Below are 23,683 nucleotides of genomic sequence, written 5' to 3'. Positions count from 1 at the left end.
TACATTTATAAGTTTTACAAAGACTAACACTGTAAAAATAGTTGGTTACTGTTCATTATTATTATTACTGCTGATAGTCCAGGTGAGATGTGCACTTTTTCATAAAAGCATGAAACTTGGTACAATTGTACAGGTTAAGGCCCTGAACATTTTCAGAAATGGAGCCATCGCAAAAACGCCTCGTGGTTGCCATGGCACCATTTTACTTTCCGCCATAACCAAATAATATATTTTGTGTCATATCTCCTGAACCAAACATGATAACACAGAAAAGGTGATGTCTACCCCCATAAACTGTTCAGGTGAAGAGTTAATGGTGAAATCGCAATGTGAGAAGGAAATCACATGAGCATCACAGTATCACAGCATTTACAAAAGTCCATATTATGGCCATCAATTTTTTTCTTTCTTTGATAATTAACTAATATTTTATTCAATAAAAGTTTGTTTTCAAGAATACGATCATTTATTTCAGAGATATAAAAAAAAAATCATCTAATATAAGTGTATTTTTTCTTACCTCTCAGGCAGAGTCGGGAAGGCGGTAGTATGTTTCCAATACATTCTTGTTCTCTCTCAACAATGCTTTAACATCACACGCAGACAGCAACGCAATCTTGCTAAACTGCGTCCTATCTGCACCTCTGTCATTTTCTGTGGGTCTCTGGAATTGTGAGTCAGCTTTCTACAAACTTCATTCTGGCCATTGCTTCTCAGTCTACTCTTAGTATCTTGGGCTTGACTGAGACCTGGATTCGTCCAGAAGACTCCGCAACCCCTGCTGTTCTCTCGAACAACTTCCCTTTCTCTCACACCCCCCATCAGGTTGGAAGGGTACTGGTCTTCTCATTTCTAATAATTGGAGTTTCCAATTATTCCACTTCCACTCCTAGCTTCATTCGATCTCAAAAGGCTTACCACCTACAAGCACTAACAAATCAGGCAACCAGCTTGACTTAATTTACACATGCAATTTTATCACAGATGACATTTGGTAAAACCTCTAGACATCTCTGCTCGTTTCTTTATTACATTTAACCTACATATTACTATCTGTGTGCTACCAATTCCTCCACAAGTTACTTTTAGGCAAAACCTACGTTCCCTTTCACCCCTCCATCTTTCCTCTGTAGTGTCATCCTCTCACCCACCCATTTCTCATCTCTGGATGGAAATATAGCAACTGACACTTTATGATCCACTTTTACTTCTTGTCAAGACAATATCTGTCTAGACTGGGCAGTGCATACTACTCCTTTTAACCTAAAATGTTGCTCCATGCCCCATCTTTACTGTATTTTTGCTGAGCAGTCTTTTGGGTGGCTCACCAATGTACTAGATTTCTCTAATACTAAAAATTAAGTAGGCTTGACCAAACGTTTTGTGGGGAGAAGAATTTATTGAAGATGGTAGTATAGCAGTTCTTCAATAGCGATGTTAGCATGTCTTCCTTCAAACAATCTTAACCCTTGTATGAATCCTAGCTTTTCCTAAAGTTCTGTCTGTGGGGTATAATTTTATACCCAAGGACAAAAGGGCTAGAAACCTCCCACTGGAGATCCTGCAATCTGCAAGACGTTCCTGAGGAATGCTGTTCCTTTGTTATTCTAATGGAATGGACCATTTGATTCACACCTTTATAGACACAGTTACGTTATTTCTTTCACAGAATGACCAACTGAACTTTAACCAATCAGGTTTCAGCAGCGCCATTCAACTGAGACTGCTTTTCTGTCGGTCACTGTAGCCCTGCAGATAGCGAAAGCAGATTCCAAATCATCCAGCTAAAGTCATATTCGAAGTAAACAACAGTTGATGAATGTACACATGCATTTGTTGCTGTCATAAAGCAATCCACAAACTTTCTTGATTTAGAAACTGATATTTCAAGGTAAAAAAAAAAAAAAGTTTATCTTATGGAGATTTATAGGGCAATTAAATATTCATAAGCTATAAAAATAAGACACTTTCTAAATACAGCAGGTTATAAAGTCCCAATAAGTGATCTATAAGTATTAATGTATACAGTAAAACATTTATATAGCTGTTGCTTTCCAGAATTCACCATAAAAAACAGTTTTCTTACAGAGGTCAAAAATGACATGACCTAGTAATCATGCCGCACTAACAGTCATCAGTGTCCCCGACATGCACGTGTATGATTCACATCATAAGGAACAGAAAGGTAGAATGAGAAAGTGTGATGTACAGAGAAGACTCAAGTCTGAATATGAGGACATGGTTTATTTTATTAAAGGCATAGCTGATTCCAGCGTTTACAAGTGTCCACAAAGAGACAAGAACACAATAAATCAAGCCCATTATAGAAGGAGATATCCTCACCCCCAACTATTCCCTGACAAAATCCTCTAAAAAAACAAAAACGAACTTTACTGGATATCTCCCTCATCCAAAATACAAGGCATTCTGAAAGATGGATTTCATGCAGAATCAGAGGCAGACTAGAATTTAGGGTTGGGACAAACTTTCTTAGTGGTAAATTGAATGTAAAAAGCTGGCTGTTATAGTTTCTTTTAGCTTTACTATTGGAATGTTATATTATGGCCCAGAGGCGCAAGGCTGTTGTCCTGTGATCAGCATTGTAATGTACATCACTACAGAAGCCACAGTTAAAAGATGGATACTGGACAACAGGGAAAAAATCCACATTTACAATGCAGGGTATCGAAAAAAGCACATTCACACAAGACTGTGCACCACAAGTCCATCCAAAATAAAAGAATGTTAGGCGTCCACAGCAACCAATCAGAGCACAGGCTTCTGAAACTCCTTGCTGAACGATTCTAAAAGGAAAACAAAAGACAAACAAAATGGGGCGCGCAGCTCCCACTGAAAACTTTTTTTCTTCTGCAATTGATATTTTGACCTAACTCAACTTTTAAGGTTCCATGTAATTATTTATTCCTCTATTTTTTAATACAATTTTAAATGCAACAAGAGAAGCACAATCACACGGCAAATAGACACATCATTTAAAGTTCGTCTTTAATAAAATGTTCTCTACTCAAAAATAAAAACACGCTTTATTCTCATCATACAAGAGAGTACGTCTTTCATATAACCTTCGCCGAACAAAAACATCTTGCGTAACTAGGAAGAAATATCCACCGTGAACGCTTTATAGATATTTCGGCCAATCCAACAGAAACCCCTGGCCCCAGAACATCTCTACCAAACAGTGGCACCCACACAAGGTCTCGAAGGCCTACTCAGTGCTATATCCTCTACTGAAAAGAGAACCGTTAAGTTTTCAAAACAATATTTGCTTTTGATTTCGAAGAAAAAAACAAACAAACGGGCTGCAAAAAGGGCGTCTACGATGACGTGACCCTTTTCTAGCTTGAGAAACACGGCCACGTGACGCTAACCCGAGGCAGCCGATGATATACGTTACAAGATTTCAGAACGAAGCAGTAATCGGGCTTGACGCTCTTCCTCAGAGACGACTTTTTAGTGCTAAGCGTAACGGGAGCTGAAGCGTCCTTTCGGAGGTACGTTGTTCTGTGGTTTTTTTCAACCGAGTACAGTGGCTGTGGAGATTGTACCTGAAAGGAGAACAGTTCAGTGGCTGTGAGGTTGCTGTGGGAAAACAGGCTTCCCCGGTTCGCATCCCTTTCCGCCGAGCTAACAGCGCCACAGCTAGACCCGTTCGCCTCATCCCTACAGTGCCAACTGTGATAGCGATGCTAAATTGATAGCAGTTCCTTAAAACAAAAATAGAGAAAGAACAACAAAAGGAAGAGAGAAAAACACAGACCAGGCACAAAGAGAGCTGATAAAACTATTAATAAAAAGGCAGAACATGAACAAAAGAAGCCGTTATGCGTATAAGCTAGAGAATAAAGAAATGAGGAGAGGAGGGAGGAAGGAGGCACACATTTATATCGAATGAACTCCCCCGTTAGCAGTAAACTATTGAACATATGTACTGAATAATATTTCAGAGAGCTAAAACTGCTACAGAACAAGTCACAAAATACAGTATTGTTAATAATTGCAGTCTCTATTGCAGCTAATGATACTACATCCTACATCTATAGTCTAACCCCCAACTCCGCTTGATACTGATTAAGCTATAATGTCGCTATGAGCTTCATAATGGTTCGAACTTTAGAGACGTTCCCTGTCCCGTTCTGCGAACTCTTCTTACAAATCAACAGACTGTACATGACAACACCATGATCCATGCCTGTGTCAATCTAAGTCCTAATATCTGAGCACGTTCTCTAGAAGCGCACGTTCACGCCGTTCGCATCTTCCTTCCTTCATTCGGTTTTTTACATTTTTTTTAATGCTGAACACAGCGACACGAATCCCTCTGAGAAAATGAATCCAGACTTGGAATAAAACACAAAACCAGTCCTCCTTTCTTTTTTTTTGTCCCTCGTAACACCACGTCTGCTGTCAATAAACATCCCTTGCTGACACGCTCGCACCCTTAACTCCTTAACGTGCGGCGTGCCAGTCACACAGAGCGATTTAAGCAGGTGGCATGAGGGTGTCTAGTCCAGAGTCTTAAGTCCAGATGAGACAGGAGAATGACCTTTGACCCCCAGAGGAAGCGAGGTGGCAATCAGAGAGAGTTTGTCCCCCCTCAGAGTCAGTGTTCTGCAGCGGCTACGTGCTGAGCAGCGTGACAGGTCTGGTGCTTGCACGCCCTCACAGGGAGAGAGACAGACAGAGTGAGTGAGAGAGGAGATAGAGGAGAGGAGAGGGCTGCACGTCCCTCGTCGGTCAGGCGATCGGTTCGTTTTGAGCCTGTCGCTTCACATCGTTCGCCGTCTCCAGCCTCCGCGCGCAGGTAATGCCGGAAATTTCCGATTGGAGCTTGTGGTGTTTCACCTCTTCTGTTGAATCATGTTTCACACAAGTGCATCTTTCCGTGGACTCTCAGTGTGGCGGGTTCATGTTGCCGTGGCCGCGCTGCTGCTTCTGTTTCTGCTGCATCAGGAGCTGCTCCAGAGCAGACGGACCGGGCTGCATCATAGAGCTCGACCAGATTGACTGCGGAAAGAGGGTAGAAGAAAGGGAATGTGGAGACTGAAGGAAAAACAGCAAAATACATGTCGTTGCACATCTGCGGTTAGAACAACAATTCTGTTGTTGGTCTTTCAATTTGTAGAAAATTGTACAACACTAAAATGTTGAAAAGAACATGTCGTGCTACCTTGAAACTGTCAAGGAGGACGGTGGAGGAGTCCTCCATTGGCATGTCCTGGGCCGCCCAGCTGCTGGTTGGCGGCCCCTGGTGCCAGCTGTTGGTATCTGGCACAGAGGAGGTCGAGGCAGACGGCAGGTAGTCCAACCCAAAGCCACTCACACCTGAAGACAGTCATACCAACCATTTACATTAACAAATAAGATTAACAGTTTATTAATTACTACTTGTGGCCAACTTTAAGTTTGTAAATAATACAAGCATAACAATTACTGCAATTAAATGCATATTCATTCTACATGACATTTACTAAAACATTTAAATTGCAAATAAATAATTTACAAATAAATCAATTTGAAAAAACTTTAGCAACGATTCTGTAATCCTGGCATTTTAAAAAATAAAGAAATGAACAAAGAAAGAAAGTAAGTGCCATAACCAACAGTGCAGTCTGACACTTAAGAAAAACTGATCAGCCAGTGCTAATAATAAAAGTTGTAATAAAATAATAATTAGCAGCATTACCAGTCTTATCAGCCTTCCAGCGATCAGTTCCACGGCGGTCTCTGCTGTCAGGCGTCCCAATAGGGCCAAAGTTGGAGATGGGTAGGGAGCTGTGGCTGTGGGTGGGTGGGGATGAAGGCAGGCTGCTTGGGTTGGAAGAGTGAGGGGACTGACTGGCTGGTGTAGAGTGATCTATAACAATAGATAGGAACAGATTATTAACAAATCAATGCTGCTAGTTCATTTGTACAATCTAAAATAATAGCTATTAACTAAATCATCATTATATGATATCTATAAGTAAATCAAAATCACAATATGGTACCTGAGCTAGCAGGAAGGGAGGGGGACCATGGAGTTCCTTCAAACAGGGAGTAGAGTGAAGGCTCCTGGTGCATCATGGGTAAATCTGGCTTAGACGCAGGAGCCATATTTTTACCATAGGCCTCGCTGAAAATGCTGTTGTTCTGGTAGGAGCTCTCCTGTAAACAACAAAAAACTATTTAATCAATATTTTGGCTTTTTTAGTACTTCTATATTTTTTGGCCTTTTGCCACTAGTATTGATATAGTGGAGAGAGGGAAGAAAAAGGGGAGAATGGTGTCAGGAAATGTTGCAAGCCAGATTCAAACTTGGTTATTTTACTTCATAATAATGTGTTTACCAGTCAGGTCTGACAAAAAAAAAAAAAAAAAGATATTTTTATTTTCATTACTAGTCAAAGCATGATTGGAAAGTAAAAATAGAGCAACTTCCAGCCCAGCAAACACAAAATCTGGTTGTGTTTTGAATAAAACACTGCCACCTGGTGACCTTTGATCTATAATGCAAGTGAGGACTAAAGTGTTTGAGAAAGAGGAAAGCAGCTTTACCTGAATGGAAAAGCGGGGGAGAAGAGAGGACTGGCCAATCACATCAGCTCCACTGTCTAGTCGTGACTGATTTGGCAACTACAGAAGAAGAGAAGCATAAAAGATGAGAACTCCGCAATAGACATGCAAGTTCAAACAGATCGGTCATTTCTAGCAGACCACAGTACTAGAAAAACTATATTTCCAGAAAGTCAAAAATTATTATAACAAATATAAGATACAGTACAAATTTCACATACAGTACAAGTCCAACGTTGGGCACATTAGACTGAATCTGATTTTTCTTACTAAATTATTTTAATAGACAAAAATACCAAGATGTTAATAATTTGAATATGAAGAACCTCTTTCAATATGGTTTAAAAAGAATCCCAGGATGCACCTCATGAAGTTAGATGTCTTGTTCCTTAGTTTCAATGACTTTTCTTAGACGCTTATTCTAATATCTGGAAAATGGTAATAATTATTGAGTAGGTGTGTCCTTTTAACTGGTACTGTACACAGGAACCAGATTTTTTTTTTATCCACAGAAGCCTATATGAAATCTCAATATTCACTCCCGCCTGACAACATGATAGGAGGAGAACTACATACAAACATGTTCCTTCCAGGAGCAGAATTAAGAGGGCCAGCCAAGGCCTGGTAGAAATCATGAGGTTTAGTAAAGAGTAATTCCTCCTCCTCCTCAAAGTCCGCCAGAGACTTTAACAGGTCTGGGGGCAGAAGAGGGGAGCTCTTGTTGTCCTAGTGAGAGACGAGGCACAAAGGGGAAGGAAGGAGAGAGAGAGAGAGAGAGACAGAGGGAGGGAGGGAAGGAGGAAAAAGGGATGAGAGAAACAGGATGTAAGAAAATAGGAAGCGGCCTGTCATAGCTATCTGAGAGAAAAACAGCAGCCTGTGAAGATCAGTGCGATTGTCAACCTGAGAATAGGTCAGTTCACGACCTATGATGAAGCTGTTTGACTTACTCAAATGTAAATTAGTGTTTCAAAAAACACATCACAGAATACTTCACGGCAGTTAAAGGTGGAAACGTGAAAGAAGAGATGAAAAATTAGAAAGCATGCGCATCTCAACAACTGCTGAGATCAAGTTTCAATAAAACCAAACGTGGCTGCAAATGATACCCAGCTTATTCCAGAAACCCATGATAATCATAGAGTCATAACAGATATTGTACAGACATTAAGCCTGGAGAAACCAAAAGCAAGTGTAAGGAATTGACTGCGAATAAGGACTGTTCGGAAAGGAATGCTTGCTTACTGCTTGGGGATCACTGCACCACGCAGTACACTTAATAAATAATGTGAACATATTATGAAACAATAAATGTTTAAATCATTTATGAACTGTACTGCATGCTTGAACTAATGTTGTACGTTTTAAATTCATGAATGATGAAAGCAATTAATTTGGAAATAAAAATACTTTAAATGCAAATTTGTTTAAAATGTCTTAACATCTAGCAGTCTGAAATAAAGTATTGTGTTTAACTGTATTATGCAATTACGGTTTCTACAAAAACAAAGCAGCACAACTGAGCAACAAATTAGCATATTAAAATGATTTCTGAAGGAATATGCGATACTGAAGACTGGATTAATGGCAGCTGAAAATCAATCTTTGCCATCACAGAAATAAATGACATCTTAATATAGATTAAAATAGAAAACAGTTATTTTACTCGTCATAAAATGAAAATTCAACCTGTCTACTTCCTAAATGCATCACTCATTCAGTCTGCTTAAACCTTGCCCTTGAATGATTTTCATCTGCCCCAACTTTTGAGTGCAATGGCCACATCCCAAAATCCAATCCATAGTCAGTCCATAGAACCAAGTTCCCAGCCTACACTTTGTCTTTTTTCCGATGACCTGTTACACTCAGATGTGCATCACAACACACAAGAAATGATCTGTCACTACTTACGTTTTCACAACATTAGTGCTTTTACTGTAATCAAATAATTGCAACCTTGGAGACCATGAGACCATGAGGGACTTCTTTCAGAAACATTAAAAAAAAAAATCTTACCAACCTTATACTTTAGAATGGTAGTTTATGCAAATACACAAATAAATGAATGAATATTTACAAAATATGAATGTTTCTATTGTTATTTGACATTCTGTATGCACAGTATGCATACCAAATACAGAGTATCAGGATAGTATGCTATTATTACATTATATTGAGCCTGACACTCATTTCTTAATCTGAAAGTTTTTAACATACTATAACTGTCTAAACAGAGAAGATAAAGAATGCTAACTTCATATGGAGGGCCTCTGGGCATGTTCTCCTGGTCGGGGCAGAAGACTCCAGGCTGACGTTTGCCCATTCTGTCCACCATTCCGCTCCTGCCCTCTCCTCCAATGTGGTAAGAAGGCTCCCAATAGAAATCTTGCATTTTGACTTCGGGAAACTTCATCTTCTTGTCCATGCTGGGCTGAGGGGGCTGAATGCTCATGGGGTGTTCAAAGAGTTTCATTGGGTCTTGGGTGGGCATGAAGAAAGGCTGTTTGACTGGCATCTGCATGGGGATTTTCTGCATGGTGGGTTGACTTTGGTGCTGGTTCCACATTTGACCAGGCTGTTCAGCCACCTGCATGTAAGACTGCAAGGACAAAATAAAAATGGAGAAAATAGAGAGATTACCCAACAAGGTCAGCAACATCCAAGTTTCCAAGTAGTCTCCATGGTAATCGGACTTGTCAAGGAAACAGGATAGCAGATATTAAACCTCAGCACCACAAGAGCCAATGAAACGGGCATAATAAGCCAAAACAAAAATGGCATGGTTCATGTAATACACCTTGCTTAAAATAAAAGCATTACATTACCTGTTGCATGCTGTGATGATGTGGCGGACTTTTTCCAAGCTGAGAGCTCTGCTTTGTGGGCGACTGCTGCTGCTGTTGTTGTTGCTGTACTTGAAGCTGTACAGATTGTTGCAAGGCCTGTTGGGATGGCTGTGGAGGGGGAGGCTGTGTCTGCTGAGGCTGTGGAGGGCCTTGGTTTAGGGCTCCAGGGCCCGAGGGCCTCTGCTGGCTGTAGGGAATGTGTGAGGGTTTCCCCGTCTGCACTGGATTGGCAGATTGAGGGTGGGAAGCAGTCTGGAGGAAGGGTGCAGATACGGATACACCAGTGGGGAAGGTAAAACCCGGGCTCATGGAGAACGCCACGGGAGGAGGGATCACGTATGCCGGTGGGGGGAAACCTGAAGGAGGAAAAGCACAAAAAAAGAGGAAGTGAGCACTGACTGAACAGCATATTTGTCAATAATGTTCAGGTGTGGCATGTAGGAAAGTGTCTGAGGGTACCTGGTCTGCTGGGCAGAGGGGGGAAAGCTCCTGGGTGGTGGATTGGGATAAACTGTGAAGAGCATGTGGTTTGAGTCTGCGTGACTGGAGTCTTCCTCGCCTCAGACACTGGAGTCTTCCTCATCTCAGTCTGAGTCTTCACCTTGCAGCAAATCAAAGAGGTCAGGAGGAGTTTACACATTTAAAAACGAATTGCATCAAAATGAGACAGTTTCCTGTACAAGTCTCACCTGTTTTCCAGCATCCGCTGTTTTATCATGACTGTTTTTCTTCACCTCGCTCTTTCTCTTGCCCTCTTTCTTCTGTTCGTTCTTCCCTTGTATTCCATTTCCTTTATTAAATCCAGCTCTGTCCTTCCCTGCATCCCTCTGGTGCTGGTTCCGGTTCTGTTCTCTACTCTGCTCTCGAGGTTTGATGTTCTCTTTGAAGGTGACCACAGGTCTCTCGCTGCCATCCAGCCCGCTGTTCTGGTTCTTTCCAGCCGAGAGGACCGACTTCAGGCCCTGTGTGCTGTCGTTAGGCGTCTGCTCACCATTCGATGACTCCTGGAGGACAGGTGTGTCTTTTTCCTGTGGCTCTTCCACCACCATCTCAGGGATATCAGTGATGAAGAGCAGAAGGCCATCACTTATGCGACATTGGATCAACCTGTTGGTGCCAAAAGTAAGAATTACGTTTTTTGCAAACAAAAACCTGTGGAACAAACAGAAGTGATAAGCTAAAAAAAGAAAATGAAGAAAACAAAATTACAGGAAAAGTTATGTCAAGAATAGTAAAAGAAGCAAATTAAAGCAAAAAACAAGAAAAGAGCAAAGCAAAGAAAACAAAAGGAAAAAGAAAACAAACAAACAAACAAAACTAAGTAGAAAAATTATAAATGATTTACTTTTTAAAGCATATTTTACTGCTAGGGGGAATTATTAAGGTGACAGATTTCAGTTGGAAAGTCCAGGAAAGTCCAAGAAAGAATGAAATGAAAATGAAAGAACGACTCACTGCGGTTGGTTGTCAGCCACCCACTTGCCCAGGCTGATGAGTCTCTGGTGTCGGGCATGAATTAACAAGCTCTCTTTGCCAACCACGATACCCTGATGCCCTTTAGAGAAGTCTAGCATTCTGAAATCATTGAATAACAGCCTTAAAAGACCAGATATAGCTAAAATAGTCATGTTTGTGAAATAAAGAGTTAAAACAAGAACAGTAATCAATGAATCATGAAGAATTACCGCAGAGCAGGCCGAAGGGCCAGAAACCCTTGCAGTTCAAACTCCTCGGGCAGTGGAATCACTGTAAAACAAACAATCATGACCATTAAGAAAACAAAAAAAGAAACGTTCATGAGCAAAAAGCGTGTGATGCAGTGCTCACTACCTGATGCATTTGACACATCCTCCTCCTTTGGCTGAAAGCTGTTCAGAATGGACACCAGCCATGGCCAGATGCTGTAAGATGCCAAAGATGTGTCATTTTAACAAATACCTCTAAATCTTGGCTCAGGCAGAACCATTTTAAAAGTCAAAAACAGACATGTTGTGTAATGGATTGTGGGTATTGTTGCTGGGATTATGCAAATTGTGGATTAAAGAGACTCAGGCTTTTAAGAAACTACCACAAGTTCCCCATCAAATACAAACATTAAAATGCTAAATCAACTAGCTTCAGTTTCGAAACTGAAATGAAACCTACATAGACAAATAGTGTTCAGTACTATGATGGAAGGAAAAAAGAAAGCCTTTCTTACTACTGTCGCTTGTCCATGGTACTTTCATTAAACACACTCGGTCGAAGCCTCAGCCAATCCAGAGACACTTTGATGGCAGGAAGAGGGCACTCTCCCATGATCTCCTCTCGGTTCTTATTGAGTAAAGCTCGGCTTAGCATCACGCCCAGGAAAGACACTAGGAAAAGACAATTGCATTACAACATTGCACAAACTAGGGTTACATGTTTCTGTCACCACATTTTACAAAATGAGATTATAATTGAGATTTTCTTCAATAGTCTCAAATCAGTTTCAAAGCTGCAGTTAGAAATTGTCATTAAGATTTATATTTAAAATAAATGCTTGTGTTTTGAACTTTGTATTCATAAAAATTTTGAAACAAACTGTATCAGTTCACACAACAATATTAAGCAGCGCAACTGTTTTCAACATTGATAATCATACGAAATGTTTCTTGAGCACCAAATCAGCATATTAGAATGATTTCTGAAAGATCATGTGACACTTAAGACTGGAGTAATGGCTGCTGAAAATTCAGCTTTGCCAACAGAGGAAAAATATATGAAAATAGAAAACAGTTATTTTAAACTGTAATGATATTACTGTTTTTACTGTATTTTTGATCAAATAAATGCAGCTTTGGCAAGCATGAGGAACACCAAATTACCAACCTTAAACGTTTGAGTGGTATCTTTTAAAATTACAAGAGGTACTGTGCTTAACCCAGGATTTAGTAAGACCGTGAGAATGACATACTGAAAAGGCCGAGGAGTTGGATCCAGCTGATCTGCTCATCTGAGCTGTAGCTGTGCTCATCTGCCTCATTGCTGAAGTCTCGGAGGTGGTGCAGTTCAAACAGGTTTATCACTGTGATGTGGACCAGCTGCTGGGAGCTGAAGGCTTTCTGCAGAATCAGCCTCTGTGGAGCGAATTAGTAAGGAGAATAATGAGCATGCAAATTCAAACTAAGAAAACTAATGAGACAGAAATCTGTCGAATAACTGCCACCTCAAGTTAATGGGGAAAAATGACATGAAGTGCTACAGCTGGTGGTTTTGGACTTACCTGGAACTGCTCCTCTAATTTCTCTCTCAGGGTGTTCAACTTATCCAGGCTTTTGCAGAGATAAACATGGCCGTGGAACTTGATGAAGGCCTTAATAAAATCAGACACGCTCCATTTTGTTTTAACCTCATCACGGCTGTGGGTTAAAGAGACACGGGAGAATTAAGCACTGGTTTCAAATTTACTTATGATAATGTGAGCAAAATATTATGATCTAATAAATGTAATTCTGACCTCTCAAGGGCCTTGGAAAGAGCTTTCTGTAGGTTGGTGGAGGCAGCAGGAAAGGGGAATTTGACAGCAATGCTCCTGCAGTAGTAGAAGATTGTTGTGAGGTGGTCTCCTTTGGAGGAAGCCAGGATGGCCAGTTGATTGTAAGGTTGACCTGAAAGTAGAGGGGGAAGATTTCATTTTTAATTCATTCGTTTTATATATTCAAATTTCAGTGGTGTGCTTGAGAATGTCAAAACAAGCAGATACCAACCATTTGAGGGAACAAGTTGAGCTGCATGTCTATAGTATGACTCAGCCTGGCTGGTTTGGTTCCGATAACGTGCTGTGGATTGCAAAAAATAAACCACAACCAATTAAACCCTCCCATGAATAGCACTCTTCCCAATTTCTATGCTTCTAAATATTTCATATTCATAAAAGCAGCAGAGCGGTCTGCTGGTGTTCTCCACATACCAGCTACAAAAAAGCAATATGTCCTGAGTGAACTCACCAATATCTCCAAGATGGACAAGACAGTGCTGGCAGATGTAGGAACAGGAGCTGGGTTGGGGCTTCACTATGGCGCTGGTGCTGCTCTGTTTATTGCTGATGATGCCAAGCTGAGATGATTTCACACGGCAAGGCAAGTCCACATTAAACACCGTGCACAGCTCCTGCAACAGCTGAGGATCCAAAAAGAGATTTTTTTACAAATATATAAAAAAGGCACTACAGCTCTGGCCTCAACAGGATCCTATGATTTCCAATATGCAGAAAACGCAGACAGAATCGCGGAAACCAGTCATAAAAACAGAATTTACTATATAATGCGGAATGTCATGGAATTTGCCAAATTTTGGATGGATACATCAAAAGTATGTCAGTACACTTAAATATTCGCTCCAATACATGATACAGACTAGTGTGTGTGAACAGTGTCTGTGCTTAGCTGCAAAAATACCATTTAAATATGAATCTTGCAAGTTCTGCATGCCACTGTGTGTGTGAAAGAATAGCGCGGTTTCGTTTACTACACACGTACTGAAGCTTGTAAACCTTTAATATACTGCTGTTTAATGTTGTCAAAAGTCCCGGTACTTCGATACCAAGTCGGTACTAAAAAAATGAAAACATCACGGTACCAGGTTTTTTTAAGTACCGGTGGTACCGAGTACCCGGTCAACCCAGTTCCTTGAAGCGTACGGCCCTATGATTTCTGCGATGCAGAAAACACGGACGGAATCTCGGAATCCAGCTATAAAAACGGAGTTTACAGTTTAGCCCGGAATTTGTCAGTTTGGATGAATTAATCAAAAGTAGGTCATTACACTTAAATCAAATCGCGACACCGACTAGTATCTGTAAATATTAAGCAGCAAAAGTTTATTCAAATATGAATCCTGCATGTTCTGCGAGTCTCTGTGTGAATGAATGAATGGCAGAGACGCGGGGTTTTTTTTTTTTTTGTACTACACACACTGAAGCGCGCCTGACGCTCGCGGTGATTTCAGCATCTGCCGTCTCAATGAGGACATAAATACATAAACAACGTCTCCAGAACTGCTCTGAGAGTCACTTCACAAGCATTCTACCGTTTCATTTGAGTAAAACCAGCGTCATATCATATAGCTACATATAGCTAAAAGTTCATCTTAAAGACATTGTGCCAGAAATATATTACTATTATTTAGTAGAATGTATGTGATACTATTACTACTGTTGAAATCACACAATATTTATTCCATATTTTAATTTTTATAGGAAATCCCCTTTATTTACCAAAAAAATAAAATGTGTTTAAATTTAATTAATTAAAAGACATTAAATTTGGGTGAAACTTGTTTACTGTTTTTCATACTTTTATTACTTGCGGAAAAACTTGAAACACAATTTAAATAAGTATAAAGAATGGCATTGATTTTTGTACATTTTATTTTTGTTTGACTTCATTATTAAAAATAGTGTGTTTTTAAATTAGCATGTGGTACCGAAATTGGTACAGAGAACGTGGATTTTCACCGTGACAACACTACTGCTGTTTAATATTGTAAGTTTCATGACTTAAATTAGCTTGACATGCTTTTGGATGAATTAAATTTAATTTAACCATTAAAACGGAAAAAATACTGCATCCAGAAAAAAAACTGAATTTGGAGAAAACACTAAAATGGAATTTGGGAAAAAATAAAACAGATTTCATAGGGCCCTACCTCAACAAAGAACAGCAGACTGGCATAACAATTGGTCATGTGATATCAAGCTTGTCTGTGGTTGTTTCAGCCACAATCTGCTTAACAATGAGCTCTGTACAATAACGAAGCTTACTTGTGTGTAGAATCCACTAGCTGCCTCAAGAAACAGGGAGAGATTGGCCTGTACTTCACTTCGATTGGGGTTGGCCCTGTTCTTAGCTTGACTCTGTAGTGTGGTTATTTGATTCTTAAAAGCATGGTTCCAGCTGAAACAAAAGCGAAATCAGCGTCAACCAGATATTTTCAACAAAATCAGATGCATGTCAGTTATACAAAGAATTATTATTGGTATTCTTACAGATCTTGTTCTACTTTCTTGTCCAGGGCGTACTCCAGGTCCGTAACCAGCATTTTCTGGTACAAGTCCTGAAGAGCCTGCCGTGATGTCCAGACCTCCGCGGCACCAAGCTTTGAATCTGCATGACACGAGGAGTGGAACATGTTAAACAGCTAATGCTGCAGCCGCACTGTATAATGTGTCTGACTGTGTCTAACAGCGCCTTTCTGTTCATTTGGAGAAAGATCTGCACGTCTTAGTAACCACATTCAATGCCATGGTTACCAGAGTGACAGGGATAAGATGACAAATACGAAATACAGCAGTAGACTCCAAGCAAGTTAATACATCAGATCAATAATTCTAATAATATGTGCAACTTTTAACCATTGCAGTTAAAATATTAATATTTTAAAGATGACACATTAGATAAACACTTCAAAATACCATGCTAAGAGACTAAAAGACATTGACAAATGTTTAAAGTGCTAATTAAATAGACTAAACTAGCACATACCTGTCATGTCAGCCTTCAGGGCCTCTGCCTGCCTGCTCAAAACAAGAAATGAATATGTTAATGAGGAGATGATTGAAGACAGAATCATTGGGCAAGGTCTGGTGAACACATCTCTGGAACGAACAAGACAGCATTGCAGTTCAGGGGCTTCATTCTTATATATTCTCAAACTCGAGAACATTTTTGTACCTAAATTTTTATTGGTCAAGTACATAGTTCAAGTGATGACAGACAGCAAATTTAAGGCAATGCTATTGGTTTAATTAACATAAAAATATTGCCAATAATAACAACTATATTTTAGTGGTTAGTATGTAAGATTACATTACATATAGAATTACAATTACATCTCAGGGCTTTTCTATGTGTGTGTGTGGGGGGGGCGGGGGACCCTGGACCACAAAATCAGTCTTAAGTCACATGGGTATATTAGTAGCAATGGCCAACACCACACTGTACGGGTCAAAATTATCGATTTTTCTTTTATGCCAAACTCATTAGGATATTAACCAAAGATCATGTTCCATGAAGATATTTTGTAAATAAATAGATCAAAATAAATTTTTGATTAGTAATATGCATTACTAAGGACTTCATTTGGACAACTTTAAAGGCGTTTTTCTGAATATTTAGATTTTTTTGCACCCTCAGATTCCAGATTTTCAAATAGTTGTAACTTGGCCAAATACTGTCCTATCCTAACAAACCATACATCAATAGAAAATTTATTTATAATCTTAAATCTTCCTGATTTATAATCTCAATTTAAAAAAATTGACCCTTATGACTGGTTTTGTGGGCCAATGTATTTATTTATTTGCCATTTCAATGCTTCAAAATTATTTAGAATGTATTATTATTTAATGGAAGTTTCATTAGGGATGCAACAATACCATTTTTTCAGAACCTATCTGATCTGATACCGAAAATTCTGAGTATCTGCCAATACCAGCACAGTTTGTATTTTAATCAATGTAGAATTTCTATACTTCTGCGTGTTGACCTGATCGTCACTCTTATGGGTGTTAAACACAATCTGCTAAATATAGACAACTTAATTTTAATGAAAAATAACAAATGAAAAAAATATATATTATTATAAACTAGGTTAGTGGATAATTCAGCAGCAAAAGTTACTCTAGAAAAATCATGGGTGTACAATTTTATAAAATCTAAATCTAAACTACTCATCAGTTTCTCAGTAACACTTTGATGAATTTTTACAAGGTATGTGACAATGTGATACATGCATCTTCCCAAATTAGTAATGAGAATAATTTATAAATCTGCTGCTGTCAACAAAAAGAAGCACTGAGGACCTCCTGCGGGTTTCCGTCAAAATAAAAGCTCCATCAACATTCATGAATGTTATTATTGTAATATTAATATATTTATGAATGTTGATGGAGCTTTTATTTTACTGTTGTTCTGTTAAATAAAATTAAAAACCAAGACAATAATAATGATAATAATTACAACAGCTCTATTAATACATTTATTATAACATTCACACAGTGTTCAAACTGGGATCTGTAATATTTTCTAATGTTTTAAAATAATTCCCTTCTGCTCAGCAAGGCTGCATTTATTTGCAAGCCTGACTCAAGAAGGGGGTCTCAAAAATGGCCACAAAATATTATTTTATTATTATTATTAATTTTAAGTTAAATTGTGCTTTGTTGGTATAATGTCTGCTAGAATGTTAAAAAAATGTCAGTGTTAAATAAGTATTTTTAAATTGTTGTTTTGTATTAGTGTACAATGTTTATTTAAATTATAATTTATTCCATGTAGTGTCCATTTCATTCAACATTTAATATTGGAGGCATCCAAGTTATTTGACACATTTGAACCTTTTTTTTCTTTCTTTTTTTTTTTTTAAGTAACGCAATAGTTACTTTCCCATGTAATTGGTTACTTTTATAATGATGTTACTCAGTTACTAACTCAATTACTATTTGTGAAAAGCAACTATTAACTATAACTAATTACTTTTTTAAAGTAACTTGCCCAACACTGGCTACTATTGCACTATAATGCTGCTTCTGCCAACTTATGACATTAGATTTACACTCCGAATTAGGTAGTCTGTCATCAATGACAGTAGCTCATTGGAAAAGGATGGAAAATGCCCTTCATTGTGTTTGCACTAATAAATGCTGCTGCCTGCCAGCTGCGATCACCAATAAAACGCTGTTCAATATTTTTTTTGTATATCGTCATAAATATCATTATCGCAAATATTCTTGAATTATCGTGATATAATTTTGAGGCTATATCGCCCACCCACAATGCACAGTATCGGATTTGGATCGCTCTCGTCTGACCGATACCCGATCCGGCAGAAAATGCCAGTATCGGATCGATGCATCCCTAATTTTCATGAAATTTTCTTTTCAATAGAATCAATAATAAAAATAAAAATCAATACGATCTTTATTTACAAGAGTCAACACTATAAATATAAGCTAAAATTTCGAAACTTTAAGATTTCCTTAACTTTAAAATATAAGAATTTCGAGACTTTTCCTGGAAAATTATGTTTTTATCAATACAATGCAAAATATTACTGATTGGTTAAGAATTTTAATCCATTCTAGCAGATGCTTGTAAGGCCATCCAAAAGCCAGCCTGATAATGCTACACTGGTAATATTTAGAGCAGCAGTTCACACAAATCATCAGCACAATAAAAATGTATAAAATGTCACAGAAAATATCCCACAAAACAAAATATTCTGTACACATTGTACAAGATCAGTGAATGTAAAATTCTGTGACAGTGCAGCACTGAACCAGTTGGGCAAGTGACAGTTTAATCAGCTGAAAAGTCTCTAACATCTGACTACAACTTCATAAAGCAGTCTCACGCATACCAAACGGTAGATCTCCTGGTATGGATGAACTGATGTCTGAGTGACTTTTCTTTCAGAATTCTTAACAGAATTGTTTTCATCAAAATGTCTCTCACACATTATCCATCAGAAATCACTCTAACATGAAAGTGTTCAGTTTTCCTTCTTTTTTGTTTTAGCCAATCACATGCCTGATTCAAGAAGGGGGTCTCAAAAGCCAAAAAACGCAAACAACCATTTTCAGTATTCAGCCAAGAATTTTTTTTTCGGTGCATCCCTAATTTTTAAAAAATGACATGCATAATCTTTTTAGGGGAACTTGAAAAATTTTGTTTCAAAAAGCACCTGTCTAATGTTGTCAAAAAGCCTCTAACCATATGTGTGGGAATGTACACTAAATGAACGTCACATCAAAACAAGCAGAATGAAACCGCACACCTGGATCAGGTTGAATACTGATATCCAAGCTCTAGATGACGCTTCAGATTACATTAAAGCATAACTTTTCTGTTGTCTCTTATCCGCATGTCAACAAGTACAAAACCAGAGTACTAAAGTCATGTTCTCACCTCACTGCCACTTTGGAGCTGAAATCTGACTGTCATCACAGCACCATCATTCCTTCACAACACTCCTCGACAACAAACATCTACTCAGCACACTGCTTACAACCTTTCAAGTTCAAACGGCCTGGATTTGTCATTACCAGGCACTAAATTCATTTACAAACTCCCTCGCTCGATTTATGTCGCAATGTTTTGAACCAACGCAAGGTTACTGAGACATGTCAAATGCAAAAACAATGACTTGCATACCAGACGTTCACAAAGATAAGGTCTCAAAAAGCCTAAAGAAAACTCCTCAAAAATGTGTGTTGGTTTTGTTCTGAATCTCAACGTTATCTGTCCAAATCGATGCGTGCTACAGCTAAAAGATTAAAAAAAACTTGCCGATCACAAAAAAATAACATAACATTTATATAAATATGTATTATACGAGTTCACGGTCACCATTGGCTCGTCACTGTAATATATTATTCAACCTGAAATGAAACGATAAGGAAATCTGTGTACAGCAGATACGCCACATATGAAACCTTGACTTTTTTCAGGCAAGTTTTACAGATGATTAGTCACTTGAAACCGTATGTGACTAATGTAGCGAGCATGTGTACGTTAACTAGATTGTTTTCTGACCATCCAATGGTATGTTTGTAGCTAACGCGGTCTAACACAGCACAGCACCTAGCATACCCTCCCACAACAGCTGCTATGTAGACACAAATTATCGTTACATCAAGTAAATGTCGCGATTTAACTCACCACCCATCTATCAATTCCTTTTAGCAATATCTGGGGCAAAATGTCAGCCACTTCTGCTTGTTTTCAGTTTCGTGTCTCGTTTACAGGCTAGCATGCTAACTAGCCTAGCGTCTAGCACTGACAGCCAATGCTAGTCGAACAACATTCCGATAAACCACATTCGGCCTCAATGATAGAAACACGGACTCGGTCGCCAGTTCGAGCCTGAGAACCTCCGGATTTTACTCACCGTAAGTATTGGGCGCAGAGGTTCATCCTGTCGGATCGCCAGTCTTTTAGACAACGACAGGTTCACAAGCTAAATCTACTCCCGGCGCCATATTGTCCATCACATCGTCATTGGTAGAAAACGGTCCAGACGTACACACAGGAGCGCGCTGAACTACGTCACAGACCCCGCCCCCTCGCTCAAGTACAGTAATTACTTTTCATAAATATAGCTCGTCCAAATCCAGACTGTGCATCGTAGCAAGACTAAATACTTGAAAGACAAATGGGTCCATACAGTTTGACCTCTTATACTATTTTTGTTGGCCTATCAGCAGGGTAGGTAAAATTCTACCACATCCAATTCTCAAAAGTCTTGTCAACAAATGTTCTGTATGTGTTTTACGGCCTTATTTCAGTGACTTAAATTTTTTTGTTTTTTACTAATCATGCATAACCTTTTTGTTTTCTCAAAAACACAAATATGTACATTCATGCTGCTATATTGTAGCCCAGTTTGTGCTGATTACAGTGTTATTAGACTTTAGCCATTAATATGTTCTTAAGATATTGAAAAAAGCACAAATTTTAGGGCAAGTCAAAACTTCTCCAGGGCCCCAAACACCCCTCAGACCCCAGAGGGTTAATTGTTCCCTCTGACCTGCCCAACTCAATTCGAGCAGCTGAATCCTTAGCCATCTTCAAGAAACAGCTAAAAACACATCTCTTCCATCTTTATTTGAACCTCTAATTCTAGCACTCTCTATTCTAATTCTATTTTATCTATTTGTTGACTTGACCCTCTAACACTTGCACTCTCTATTAGTTTTCTAACCGCTTGTTTAGGGTTGGGAATCGAAAATCAATTCCAATTCCAGAATCGGATACTTAAGGTCAGGAATCGGATACTTGTTGTAAAATGAAAATTTCAATTCTGCCTATCAATTCCTGTGTGCGCATCTTTTATTTTTAGCTGGCGAAAAGGGGCTGTTAAAAATGTATTTGTCTTTAAATCATTCATTCAAGAGATTCATTCAAAAACACTGATTCATCCAGTAATGAAACAAGTAAATCTTGAGTGAGTGATTGAATCATTCCATTCAAATTCCATGAGATTTTGTTTAGTTGTCTAATACTTTTTCTTCAGAATTGTGAGAGAACTTCAACTTCCATTAAAAAAAGTCTCCAGAATCTATCCAGAATCGTGCAGCTCTATTTGCACACAAACAGCTCTTAATTGAGTCCAGTTTTTATATAGCTGGCTGATTTTTATTCATGGTGTTCAGCAGCAATTAAATGTTTCGCCAAAGGAGACACAAATAATTAACACATTGGAATAGAAAATGAGAATCAATAAGCAGAATCTGAATTAAAAATGATCAAATTCAAAGCATACCCAACCCTACACTTGTTTTCTTTGAAAAAAGACCTCTAACACTAGCATTCTCTATTCTTTTTCTATGCTATTTCTTATTCTATTCTTTTTGTTATATGTATATAAATAAATAAAAAGCTTGCTACGTTTACTGCGTTAGGCTAACCAAGACTTGTCATAGAAATGACATATTATTGTTCCTTTGTTGGTTTTGATTGCTTCTATTGTCATCATTTGTAAGTTACTTTGTATAAAAGCGTCTGCAAAATGACTATGTAAATGTACACTGAAAGCAATACAAATCTACTACTGTGAAATGATTTCTGCTGAGTTTAAACCTCTAATATATATTTTAAAGTGTATTGTCAGACTAAAAATGAAAATAAAAAAAGAAAAAAAGAAAACAATGCTGCTCAGGGTTGCCAGATAGCCCACTGGCAAATTAAACAGCCACAAAACTGTCCAAATTTCAAGCCTACAAGTTGTATTACAGACAAAATTTCAACCAAAAAATGCATAATATCTAATAATGATTTGTTAAACTGAGTTGTTTTCCCCATTTGAGAGCTTAAGAGAGCTTGTTTTGCAATTGATGAGTCACATTGTGACTGTAGTGCTTCCATATTCAAATGCCTATCATCAAGGACAGTGTTTGTCATGCTGATAAACACATTAATGCAATGCCAAATATGTGAGGAAAAATTTGAAATCTAATACAAGACTCCAAATGTAATACAACTAAGGCTGAACTAAGGAAAAATGGCATTGATTCAAACCTGCTCTGAGGTGTAAATTTCTATATTTGCTGTCAACTAATTCATTACATTAATTCATTGACTGTAACAGATGCTATTATCCAAAGTGACTTACAGATGAGAATAATACAAGCAGAAGCGATTAGTCCAAGCAGCTTGGTTTAGCAGCTGGATGTTTAATTACATTTGCATAATATATTGGACAGTATTTGCTAATGACTAGTTATGATTGGTTTGAGAATAGTCTGAGAGAGACAAATCCAAATTGATCCATGATTCACTTCTTACAGCCGTAGGATCTTTAGACTGAGACAGAGGCAGCCAGTGTTAATGAGGGCCACTGGCTTGTCTCTCTTGGCTGCTTGTCCGCACATGTGTGTATTGAATGTATTTTTAGTGTTGACAAACATGGGGTGCAAATGCAATTTGCCCACGGGGGATGCCATTCTGCTGTACACTCTAAGAAAAGTCTGTAAAAAATAAGGCACAATATGTTAAAGGAATTTTCCATATTGATTTTTCACAGGTGTTTTACTGCATTTCAAATAATGCATTGTTGTGTTTTAGAGTCAAGTAGATAATGTAGAAAATTAACATAACTTTTCTATTTTTCTACAGACTTTTTCTTGCAATGTTGACATTAATAAATGACATTTTTTATTTTATTATTTTTTTTTTTTTTTGCAGCTGCGTGGGATCATAGACTATTATAAAAGGAAAGCTCCACAGCTGTTCAGAAACAACTGTTTGTGTCAATTTCTGGCATACGATCTTGTAGCCTATGTGTCTCCGCTAATATTTTTTTAAAAGGTTAATTTTATAAATTGTATGCCTTTTAAACATACACATTACAGTATCATTACAGTAACACTCTCAGTTTGATAGCATTTTTCATTTTTAATCAAATAGTATTTTCAAACAGCTATGTATTTGGCCTTTATCTGATGTAAAACTGTGCAATAACAATAATCACATTTAAATATATATTTTACTTGGAAAAGCACATTTATTTAATAATATATTAACATATGAATCTATTTATTTGTTAACAAACCAAACCCTGATTTGTGTGATTTTGTAATTTTCTAGGAATAAACATAACGCAATGAAATCGAAATATATATATTTTTTAAATGGGCACAGGTTTGCAAGTAACAATTGCAAATGTCTGTGGAAAAGTTGCACAACTTTTTTTTTTCAGTCATTTTATTCATTTATTTTCTGATCCGTCATATGTTCTTTTTA

The 23,683-nt window shown here is 38.1% G+C and overlaps 1 protein-coding gene across 3 annotated transcripts; it reads right to left on the bottom strand.

Annotated features, from left to right (window-relative positions):
- Positions 1–2,219: 2,219 nt before the first annotated feature.
- On the bottom strand, positions 2,220–20,464 carry smg7 (SMG7 nonsense mediated mRNA decay factor). Of its 3 annotated transcripts, none has more exons than XM_058747657.1 (23): positions 20,331–20,464; positions 15,926–15,957; positions 15,430–15,547; positions 15,205–15,337; positions 13,391–13,562; positions 13,151–13,222; positions 12,901–13,051; positions 12,667–12,802; positions 12,358–12,520; positions 11,620–11,776; positions 11,250–11,320; positions 11,105–11,165; positions 10,875–10,994; positions 10,109–10,526; positions 9,879–10,014; positions 9,399–9,775; positions 8,828–9,172; positions 7,150–7,299; positions 6,556–6,633; positions 6,009–6,165; positions 5,705–5,875; positions 5,189–5,343; positions 2,220–5,025 (listed from the first exon to the last, which is right to left on the bottom strand). In XM_058747657.1, exons 1-23 carry the CDS (start codon positions 20,354–20,356, stop codon positions 4,912–4,914), a joined length of 3,513 nt encoding a protein of 1,170 aa, XP_058603640.1. In that variant the 5' UTR covers positions 20,357–20,464; the 3' UTR covers positions 2,220–4,911. The 3 variants fall into 3 exon arrangements, with proteins under 3 accessions (XP_058603640.1, XP_058603631.1, XP_058603648.1); XM_058747648.1 differs by having other exon boundaries at positions 9,879–10,020; positions 20,331–20,463; XM_058747665.1 differs by lacking the exon at positions 7,150–7,299 and having other exon boundaries at positions 2,221–5,025; positions 9,879–10,020; positions 20,331–20,462.
- Between the last annotated feature and the right edge of the window lie 3,219 nt (positions 20,465–23,683).

The sequence above is a fragment of the Onychostoma macrolepis genome, chromosome 02 (genome assembly GCF_012432095.1).
Source record: "Onychostoma macrolepis isolate SWU-2019 chromosome 02, ASM1243209v1, whole genome shotgun sequence".
NCBI lineage: Eukaryota > Metazoa > Chordata > Actinopteri > Cypriniformes > Cyprinidae > Onychostoma > Onychostoma macrolepis.
Note: the sequence above shows the minus strand (reverse complement) of the source record. Positions and strands in the feature narration are given on the sequence as shown.